The 11,102-nt window shown below is 36.9% G+C and overlaps 2 protein-coding genes across 2 annotated transcripts; both read left to right on the forward strand.

The window, feature by feature from the left end:
- Positions 1-645: 645 nt before the first annotated feature.
- Positions 646-4,935, forward strand: LOC126375551 (hemicentin-2-like). Its single transcript, XM_050022530.1, has 6 exons — positions 646-938; positions 1,362-1,591; positions 2,069-2,194; positions 3,035-3,142; positions 3,857-3,985; positions 4,768-4,935. The coding sequence occupies exons 1-6, from the start codon at positions 707-709 to the stop codon at positions 4,885-4,887; spliced, it is 945 nt and encodes a 314-aa protein (XP_049878487.1). The 5' UTR covers positions 646-706; the 3' UTR covers positions 4,888-4,935.
- Positions 4,936-6,814: 1,879 nt separating this feature from the next.
- LOC126375550 (hemicentin-2-like) lies at positions 6,815-10,227 on the forward strand. Its single transcript, XM_050022529.1, has 6 exons — positions 6,815-7,114; positions 7,507-7,736; positions 8,112-8,237; positions 8,637-8,747; positions 9,341-9,469; positions 10,078-10,227. Exons 1-6 carry the CDS (start codon positions 6,880-6,882, stop codon positions 10,195-10,197), a joined length of 951 nt encoding a protein of 316 aa, XP_049878486.1. The 5' UTR covers positions 6,815-6,879; the 3' UTR covers positions 10,198-10,227.
- The last annotated feature ends 875 nt before the right edge of the window (positions 10,228-11,102 follow it).

The following is an 11,102-nucleotide window of genomic DNA, read 5'->3' on the forward strand; positions in this document are numbered from 1 at the left end:
TGTCATCGCAAGATGAACAAAGTTCTCAGACCTATGCTTATACTCAGACTAACATGATAGGTGATAACCGTATCGCCGTCTATAATGATCGATTCAATGTGTTAGTGAAAAGTGCACTTAAGATAAATCAATAACAAATTTGCAATAAATGCTGACTGCTCCAATCGTATAAAGTCCTGCACTAATGTTATGCTATTATGACATGAGATAGAAGAATTCTGTTATGTTGTGCTAAACGGAAAAAGATGAACATAAAATAAATTTGGCAATAATACAAAGAGTACATCGCAAAAACCTGAAATTATCTGTTATAAAAACGAAGTATACTTTTGGGACACATCAGATTATTATGCTACTGTTTTTAAAACTTGCAATTATTTAGGTTAAATAAACTGAAATTGATTGCCATTTAAATATTAAATACTTGATCTTTTCCCAGTCAATTTCTGTTTTTTCCGCTTTGGCATAGCACCTAAATAAATATCAATAAATTATGTTCATAAATAATTTAATATGTGAAGTTCCACGAATAATAACACGAGGAAAACCTATGTACAGAATTAGTTTTTATATCATTAACTAATTACTTAGAAACCGGTGTGTCGGGTCATCAAGTTGTTTTGATTCCCTATAAAAGCAATACACCGATGGATAGGTACAGTTCTGCATTATCTTTTCCTCTAACAAGTCGGGCTAGTCATTCAACATGTTGAAATACTTTTGTTGCTTAGCTATTCTTGTTGTAGCCAAGCCGTGGCTAGTTGATGGTCAAAGTGTCGAGAAGAAAAATAGTCTTGTGTTTGTCATAGATGATACTGGGTCTATGAGTGACGACATAGATGAAGCTAAGAAACAAGTGGACAATATTTTTGATGCTGCTCTGAAAGAAAAGGATTCGACGATCAAAGACTTCGTTATCGTGACTTTCAATGATCCAGGTAAGTTTATCGAGACCTACTATTAGTACCCACATAACTAACTTTATATCTGAAGGAGACAAGCGAGTACTTTGTATTTCAAGTCATTTCCATCTTTAATTAAACATATAGTCGGTATCTGACATAGATAACTACACAGTTGAATTCTGTGTGACTTTTTTTTATCGAAGTAAATGTCAAAACAACAATTGCACTCTTAGCAACTAAGGATATAACATTGCTTATAATATTTATTTATAATTATCATAAAACGTTTTCAAACTAAGAACTCTGCGGGTACCGATCATGCTTATTCCCCATTAGGGTAAGCACAGACCCTGTTACTGGATCTCCAATTTCACTTTGGTCACTGTCATCAGTCTCCATCTCATCTATGCTCTTAGTCCTTACTAGGCATTTCTTAATATATTTTTATGATTTCAGATGTAGCACATCGGACAACGACTGAGAATCGCACAGTGTTCAAAAAAGCTTTAGAAGATATAACAGTAGACGGTGGTGATGACTGCCCCGAGATGGCTTTGACGGGACTTAAACTGGCACTAGAGAATAGTCGTGATGGTTCTATAGTGTATCTGTTCAGTGATGCCGACGCCAAAGACCATGAAAAGTTGGAAACTGTGAAGAAACTAGCAAAAGAAAAAAATTGCAAGGTGAGTCATCACTTAAGCATACTGCTTAGTCACTGCTCTAACATTAGGTACTAACTTGCGCAAAAATGTAAATGTAGGGTGCGCAAACAACAAAACACCAGTGAAGTAGCGTTTAAATATGTCTGCATATATTTTGTTGGTGACGCGACCGTAGTTACGCCACCACGATGTCTTAGTGAGATAAGGCCCTAAAAGTATTCGAACAATATGTTTATGTGTATACTTTAGTGACTACGTTGCTCTAGTACTTTTGCTAATTGTACAACTGATTTCAGACCAATCTTTTTGTGATTGAATACATACAGGGTGTTAGTGGCATCGTAACGAATTCTGAGGGGGATCACTCAGACCATGATTCTGAGTTAAAATCATCCTGTATAGCATTGCAACAGAAGTTGTTCAGCAAATTGTAATCGCTTGACCTAGATTTGCAATATACGATTGGTTAGAGTTAAATCATTTATTATTCAATTTCAGTTATTCTTCATGTTGACTGGCACTTGCTTTGATGGACCCAACGCTCCCGGCCATCGCGCTTACTTCGACTTAGCTGAAGCCACACACGGTCAAGTTTTCAGTCTCACCAAGAAGGAAGTTGGACAGGTAATACACACATCAATCAAATTACAAAAAAAGGGACTTGCTGCAAAGTTATGTGTCACATTGAAGAGTTCAAAAATCTGTCTGTGTGAAAATAAAAAGAGAATTAACAATTATAGATATAGTCACTGGTAACATATTATACATTTATAGAAATCCTAAAAATGGAAATGATAAATAAACGGTATGATAGTAATCGGTAAACAGGAGCTGAGATACTTTTATCAACAGATGTATTATCTCTTGGTCACTCATCAACATTTTCACATATCTTCATGTCAAATACCCAGGGGCCTTAGCCAACTTACAAAAAGTAAAAGTGTGATTGAATAAAATGTATGAGATGACAAACAGTTGGAGGTATAAAAAGACTACATTTAGTTATTTCATCTGAAAGCAGTTTTACTATTTAACATTTTGAATTTCATGACAAAATTCCTTCTCAATGCGCCATTTTTCGACTTTCTATAGTAACCTGTGATTCATCAAAGCAACCTTTTTAGCTCACCAAGATGCCATGGCCATGTCGCAGGCGACAGTGGCCAGACAATTCATATTAAAATGTTTAGAACTCACTTGGCGATGCTTTAGCAACTTAGCGACGCCTTAGTTACGAAGCCATTTCAATATAAAAAATGGCGTCTCGGTGAGCTATAGGCCTTAGCTATTCGAGCAAACGTCCGGGAAAATGGTTAAGAAGATATACCAAAGATTTTGCCTTTACCCACGTTTAGTTTTTAGTTTTTCGTTATACCGACATATTCTATGTTTGTCTGTGCAATAAAGTGTTTATTTACTCATTATTAAGCAAGATCGTGTATTGATTAAATTTTATGGTTTCAGGCGTTAGGTCATGCTGTTGAATCAGTTAGACCATCAGAATTTATTGGTGCTTCCGCATTCTCAGCAGTAGAAATGAGTGATAGAAGCGGGGGCGATAACGTAGTTAATGTAAGTAGTATATTTAACACTTTCAAGGACAGAACGTCTAATGACGTTCCGATTCTAAGGTGTCATACTACCTATTAAGAACCATCAATGACCCATAGCCTCTGTCCGTGAAAGGGTTAATTGTCACCTTACAGTGTAAGCCACGTAAGCATCTTTTTGAAAAATCGCATTCTATAGCAATAATTTGCAACAAAACCTCGATTCGTTACAATTAATTTATTTTGATCCAGAAAACAATGAGACATAATATTTTTCCTGAATTGCGAGATTAATATTTTTCATGATATAATTATATACTATATTAAAATATATACTGTTAATAATAGTAAAGATTTTAGCAATAAAGCGACGGTATGGTCATTGTTTACTATCATTCATTGTGGCATCAAAACCAGTCTAAAATTCGCATTGGTGATAAAAGTTACACAATGCATTATTCTTGTATCGGTAAATTTACTTTTTTTTTTATGTGAAGTTTTGTTTTGTCTGCGTCTTACCTGGTCCAACACCGATCAGTGGTTGTGCAACAGGGCAATGCCACTGTGTGTAATGGGTTCATTTGGACCAGGTCAGATTGAGAACACTTAAGCGTCTAGTCTGATGAGACGAAATTACGTATATTTCTGATTAAGCGACAATTTTTTTTATTTTAACATTATTTATTGAGTCTTTGAACAATAAATAGTTTGTACATTTCTGTTTTTATTTTTATAGTTCAATGTGGCTGACAACGTGAAAGAAGTTCTAATTTCCGTATCCGGTTCTAAGATCAGCGTTGATGTGACAGACTCTGCTGGTGGCAAACCCAAGACTGAGGAAACTGCTAAAACTTCTGGTTCTACGGTAAGTTAAGTTATATTATCTATATTCTGGCTTGTGGTGAACTAGGTACACACACAAAAAGGCTTAGGGTAGTTATGATCATGACATCATCATCAGACCTCTGCTCTCTGAAGATGATATCATCACCATCATATTAGTATGATAAAAAATTGTATGGAATTGAAACGTCACCTTATATCAATCCCATACAATTGTATCACTGTCATTGTCGATTGTCATAATCGTCTGTATTGCCCAACTAAAATCCCTGAAACCATATCAGTCACGACTTACACAACCAACGGAAGAAGGAATTGTATCTATTCTTCTTCTTCTATCGTGCGGGTTGTGAGATGAATTACCAACCTCATCAACCCTGTTGTCAGGGTTATTTTTGGCCGCCAAAGGCCCCTGTCGTGGCTCATGTAACGACTACATACTTACATCAGTAAGTAGTAACCGGGAATAACGACTGAACGTGCCTTAACCACGGACCATCTTACTTTTTGACAATCAGGTAATCAGCCTGCAATGTTCTAACCAAACCAGGGCCTCACAAAGTGACTTTTATGATATGTCCCCACCGAAATTTGAACCCGGGACCTCCAAATCGTGAGTTCAATGCTTAACCATTGGACCACGGAGGTCTATCACACACAACTATATTTACAATATCATTCGTTGCAGCCAAGTATTTCATGCCATCCGAGGCAATACTACAATAAGTATCGCTCAACAACTGGACCACAGAGGTCGTTACCTCATACTACCTAATAATATGTATTGTTTTTTTTTTTTCACAGATCATCAAAGTCCTCGACGTGAAACCAGGAAACTACACGGCTAACGTGTTCAGTGTTGGTGATACATCTGTTGTGATAACTGGCATCACTAAGAGTGGAGAATCATCGAAAATTGTTTAAGACTTACTGTGATAATGATTAAAATTATAATTTACGTACTTAATAAAACTTTGTGTTTTCATATACACACATACTGTTAAACTGAACGACCAGGGGGGCTAAAATGGCCACTTTAGCAATTCATCTAAATCCAAATCATTTCCTGAATTCCGAGCATTATTGAAGCAATTCTGCTATTTTTGGTAAAATGGTCGCATTTTTTAGAGGATCTGCAACAATTCAATTCATTTTTGATTCACCTGCCTCCCCAGTTCAATAAAATAAATGATTATAATTTCAATAATCTGATTACGTAGTGTGTTTATGCGATGTGACATTGTCAATCCGTCACAATATTAAATGAAAAACTTCATGGTTGCTTCAAATAAGCAGCAGTATACATATAAACAAAGCAACATAACATGATTATACATCAATGTATAAATTGCTTCAGTGTGACCTTTTTAGACCTCAGGTCCAGCCACGTAAAAAACCGAACTTGAATTCCTAATTCAATTTCAATTACTGTTATCGACATTTGTTCACCGCGTGGTAAAGGTGAAATGGGCGAGTTTTTGTAACTAAATACTAATTACTTAAATAAATGTCATTCTATAAGTGTCCACAGTGGAGCAGCTGGGTGGAGTACAATCATGAGCAATATAATGTACCCACTTTAGGTCCTAAAGTTTAGGACTCTGTCGCACTAACATATTTGACATTTAGTGAGACTTACAGTTCAATTTGTGAAAAAAGTTAATGTGACATGGTACCAAAGTGTATACATATTAATGCTCGTGACCGTACTTTCAAGTAAATTGAGGGGAGGCCTGTGCCCAGCAGTCCTTATCTTATCGTCATTTGCGCATATAAAAGTAAGTGCGCAATGCAAACAAATGTCAAATAGCAATATTGCTTTCTTAGATGAATTGCTTCAATGTGGCCATTTTAAACACCCTAATGTAAGTATCCATAAGATGAACTGAGTACTCACGCCTCACCGAGCTTTCTGTTAGACCAACATGTTAGGTGGTTCTTATATGTATATTATAACACGATTCCAAACTTTTCTAAATGTCTGGTTGTCCTCATTTTCTAGCGTGTAAATATTAGGTCGACATTGAAATAAAAAGTACTGAACGAATTTTGAGGGGTCCCCTTCTACTTTCATCTTAGCTTTGTGACATAGCAATTGGTTCAAAGGAAAAAATACCCATCCCAACAAAAACATTTTCATGTAAAATGTTGCCAAGTCGAGATCATATCTATCAATGGCAAAAAGTTATCAGATTTTATGTAGAGCCAAATTCCTAACTCTACACACCCTAACTTTACAATCCCTAAGTTTACAAACTCTACATTTTAGGTGAAGTATGCGGCTTGTTCGTTTTGTTACTACAATAAACAGTAAATAAATTTGTTGCCTATGGTGACGGCGGCATGTAATAGTTTTTCATCTTACGCTCCTGTGATGGTAGCGAAACGCTGAATAAGGAAAATCGTCGACCACGCCGGCGGTCGCGAGATTGTTGTCGCGAGCTGATTAGCCGTCTCTATGGCTAGAGTCATCGGGCCGTCGGAATCGTATTATTACGTCCTTAGGGCGCCGATACTTCTCGGTACCGTCCCTAAGCGGGATGTATTCGGAAGCCGCAACTACCACTATCTAATTATCTAAATCCTCACTCTACTTACAACTCGACGTTTTGCTTTTTTTAGTCTCTAACATAGCTTTGTATTGATTCTGAACACAGTCGGCAGATTAAGTATCGTTACGATAAACAGGGTAATAAATATAACAATAAATTACTTATTCACAATTTTAAATTGTAAAGTTCTACGAATGCATGACAAAAAACCCATGTTCAGAATTATTGTATCATAAACTGCTAAGGAGAAACCGGTGTGCCGGGTTATCAAGTTGTTTTGATTCTCTTATAAAAGCATTGACTTCACCGATGCACACAGTTCTACATTATCTTTTGCTCTTACAAGTCTCACTAAGCAATCAATATGTTGAAATACTTTTGTTGTTACTTAGCTATTTTTGTTGTTTCCAAACCGTGTCTTGTTGATGGGCAAGGTGTCGAGAAGAAAAATAGTCTTGTCTTTGTCATAGATGATACCGGGTCTATGGCCGATGACATAGATGAAGCTAAGAAACAAGTGGACAGTATTTTTGATGCTGCTCTGAAAGAAAATGATTCGACGATCAAAGACTTCGTTATTGTGACCTTTAATGACCCGGGTAAGTGAATCATACGTGTACATAACACAAAAGCTTTAGATTCGTTACCTACTTCTATTTTATAATGAATAAAATTATTATATTATAGGTTCTTAGTGTGCTTACCGAAATGCGATGGTTTTGATCACATAACATAACAATGTTATATTATGTGTAATTAAAAAAAAAACAAACGAGAAATATATGAAAGAGTATAGGCCATTTTTGTTTTAATTCAAAATCTTTATACTTACTCGTAGAATAATTATTCAAATGCCTGTAACCAACTTACTGATATTTTGTTTGTAATTCCAAATATAATATCAGTTCAGTGATGATGAAAATAGACCAACGATTAATTGTGTACATTAAGCTAAATTTAAACTACATAATATCAATCCTGATATTTTCAGATGTAGCACACCGGACAACGACCGAGAACCGCACAGTATTCAAGAAAGCTCTAGAAGATATAACAGTAAATGGTGGTGGTGACTGTGAAGAGATGGCTTTAACTGGACTGAAACTCGCTCTGGAGAACAGTCGAGATGGCTCCATAGTCTATTTGTTCACCGATGCTGACGCGAAAGATCTTGATAAGGCGGAAACAGTGAAGAAGCTAGCAAAAGAAAAACAATGCAGGGTAAGTGAAATTATATCTACGCAAAAGAAAAATGAGAATTAGTGAGATGCCTACAAAGATAAGTGATAAAATACTAACCTGGAATCAAAAGGCAATCACAAAACAGTTATAGAAAAGCAGCAGCTTTTCTTGACGTGGCTTACTATAGATTTTCCGCAGATGGCATTAATTGACCGGAGCATTAACTACTTGACTGAATGAAGCTGCAGCAAACAGTATCAGTCATTTGTAAATAAATAAATAACTAATACGTTATTGTGGTTCGATTGGATTGGATTCAGACTGCAATAGATGTGGGTTGGAGTCATAAAAAAATAAAGTTGGAGTAACATTTAAGGCCCCTGCTGTAGCTAAAATATTTTTGTATAATTACAGCTATTCTTCATGATGACTGGTAATTGCAACTACGGAGTAAACGCTCCCGGCCATCGCGTCTTCTTTGATTTGGCCGAAGCCACACAAGGTCAAGTTTTCACTCTCACCAAAAAGGAAGTAGGACAGGTAAAACACATTTTCATTTTATATCACATCTGAGAATTGAAAACAAATAAGTATAATCAATTCCTTAGTCCTCAAGTCATATAAAACTACCTACAAAATTGTGATTTTGTGACAAACCCTTTTCAAATTGGACTTTGAATACATACATACATAAACTCATGCCCGTAATCCCTAATGGGGTGGGCAGAGCCACAAGTAATCAAAGACAACATGCAGCCACTGTTGATACGATGTCGTAAGCTGGATATGATGAACCTTATGGTGATAAGGGATCAGCCTATCGCCCATAACATTAGTCTATCATGTTAGAGGACACAATCCCTCTGTCGGTTTTTACGACATGCCCGGGAAGACAACTGACTTTGAATAAGTGGAGTAAATAAAGTTTTATTGTTTCAGGCATTACACCATGCTGTTGAATCTGTTAGACCATCAGATATTATTGCTTCCTCCGCATTTGGAGCAGCTGGAGTGGTTAGTGACATAGTACCAGCGTCTAATACAATAAATGTAAGTATTATTGTCATTATTTTGATTCATTGACTTATCATCGAAACATGTTTCGTTAACGGCCTCTGTGGTCCAGTGTTTGAGCGTTGGACTCATGATCTGGGGGCCCCGAGTTCGAATCCCGGTGGGGAAATATCACAAAAATCACTTTGTGATCCCTAGTTTGGTTAGGACATTACAGGCTGATCACCTGATTGTCCGAAAGTAAGATGATCCGTGCTTCGGAAAGCACGTTAAGCCGTTGGTCCCGGTTACTATTTACTGATGTACTTAAGTGGGTAATCGTCAGGGGACTTTGGTGGCTCAGTCATAACCCTGACATCAGGGTTGATGAGGCTGGTATTCCACCTCACAACGCACACGATAAGGTATGTTGTGGGCAATAAAGTTTATTTGTATTTGTAAAGTCGGTCCCGGCTATTATTTACTTAAGTAAGTGTGTAGTCGATACACGAGCCATGTCAGGTGCCTTTGGTGGCTCAATAGTAATCCTGACACTAGGGTTGTTAGATCGGTCACTGACCTCACAACCCATAATAGGGAAGAAGACGTAGTGAACTATGAAATCCATTCAGTAAACATTCTTTTTTCAGTTCAATGTGGCCGAAAACGTGAAGGAGGTTCTTATTTCCGTATCAGGTGTTGGGATCAGCGTTGATGTGACAGACTCTGCTGGTGGCAAACCCAAGACTGAGGAAACTGCTAAAACCTCTGGTTCTACGGTAAGTTAAATTAGGCCCTTAGTCGAAAGCATAGAATAAGAAATAATGCAACGCATAGAACGGCAACTCTCAGCTCCTCGGTGTTATTTTAGTCCTTCTGGGCGTCAGATCTCACACACACACAGATGCGCGTGTACGATAACGCCAATGTGTAGTGTCTGTGTAAAACGAGATGTTTTGTATGAAGTGTCCAAGATGTTTCGGCAGTTATTGTTTAGTTATTTCAGTTCACGATCTGGAGATGGAGGTTCAATTACTAAACATTGTTGAAATTACTTTCTGATATTGTATTTATGTTTTTAAGACATTTAAGAATGTTGGATTCAATGAGGAAAATTCCAGTTGATATTTATTCAGAATTATGTGCTGAATCATCACCCTGAGAGTTCAAGACTGTCAAAGAATAAGGAATAATACTACGTTTAGAACGACAACTGTCTGCTTCTCATTAGCGTCTGAGGTTTACTCCGCGAACATAGTTTAAACTTGAGTCGTATAGTGTCAGACGACACACACAGATGCGTGTGTACGATAATGTCAATGTGTTGTGTCTGTGTAAATCGAGGTGTTTAGTATGAAGTGAACTGTATATTTTTGTAATTTCACAGATCGTCAAAGTCCTCGACGTGAAACCAGGGAAATACACAGCTACCGTGTTCAGTGCTGGTGAAACATCTGTGGTTATTACTGGCATCACTAAGGGTGGAGAATCATCGAAAATTGTTTAACACTTAACACGTGATAAGAAAAGAAATTGGCTTCATTGTTTCATTTAAAAACAACCCCATTATTATTTATAAACACATACATACATACAGAACACCACGCCGTTTTCCCGTTGGGATAGGCCGGGAGTACGGAACCACACTGACCGTAACGATCCTGACACATCAGTTTCTGAGCAGTCTTCATACAAGGTCGCCGATTTAAATTTTGTACTTATCAAGACAGTATTTATTATGCTTTTGTTGAAAATTATTTCGTTCTTAACTAGATCATAGAATAAGGAATAATACTACGTATAGAACGGCAACTCTCCGCTCCCCACCAGTGTCTGAGCTAGGTTTACCTCACCCCCTCGGTCTTACTTTTTTAGTCTTCAATCGGATGACGTCAGACGTCACACACACAGATGCGCTTGCGCGTGTAGGATAATATCAATGTGTAGTGTCCGTGTAAAACGAGGTTGTTTGTATGCAATGTCCGGTGTGCCAGAATTTAATCAAATAATGATATGGCCTACAAAAACATACTTATATAAAACTGTTATTAGTAGGTAATAATAAAAAATATTGTTTACTTAATCAGGGGTTTCCCCCATTGCATCAGTGCAGTAGTATATAGATACGATGCGATCACATGTCACTAAATAAATGATGAGTTCTACTCACTCTTGTTATACCTAATGAGATAGACATAGTACCTACAGGATGTTAGTGACATCATTACGAAAACTTTGAGGGATAATTCTGACCATGATTCTGAGTTAATGTCATATAGAATTTTGGGTCGCAAAAGTTTGGAACTGAAAATAATTTTAAAAAGACAGGAATTTCCGCATAATATCAACTCAGAATCATGGTCATGCTACATGAAGTAATAAAAAGGCTCATCATTTATACCCAAAAACAAA

This window comes from Pectinophora gossypiella, chromosome 19 (assembly GCF_024362695.1).
Source record: "Pectinophora gossypiella chromosome 19, ilPecGoss1.1, whole genome shotgun sequence".
Classification (NCBI taxonomy): domain Eukaryota; kingdom Metazoa; phylum Arthropoda; class Insecta; order Lepidoptera; family Gelechiidae; genus Pectinophora; species Pectinophora gossypiella.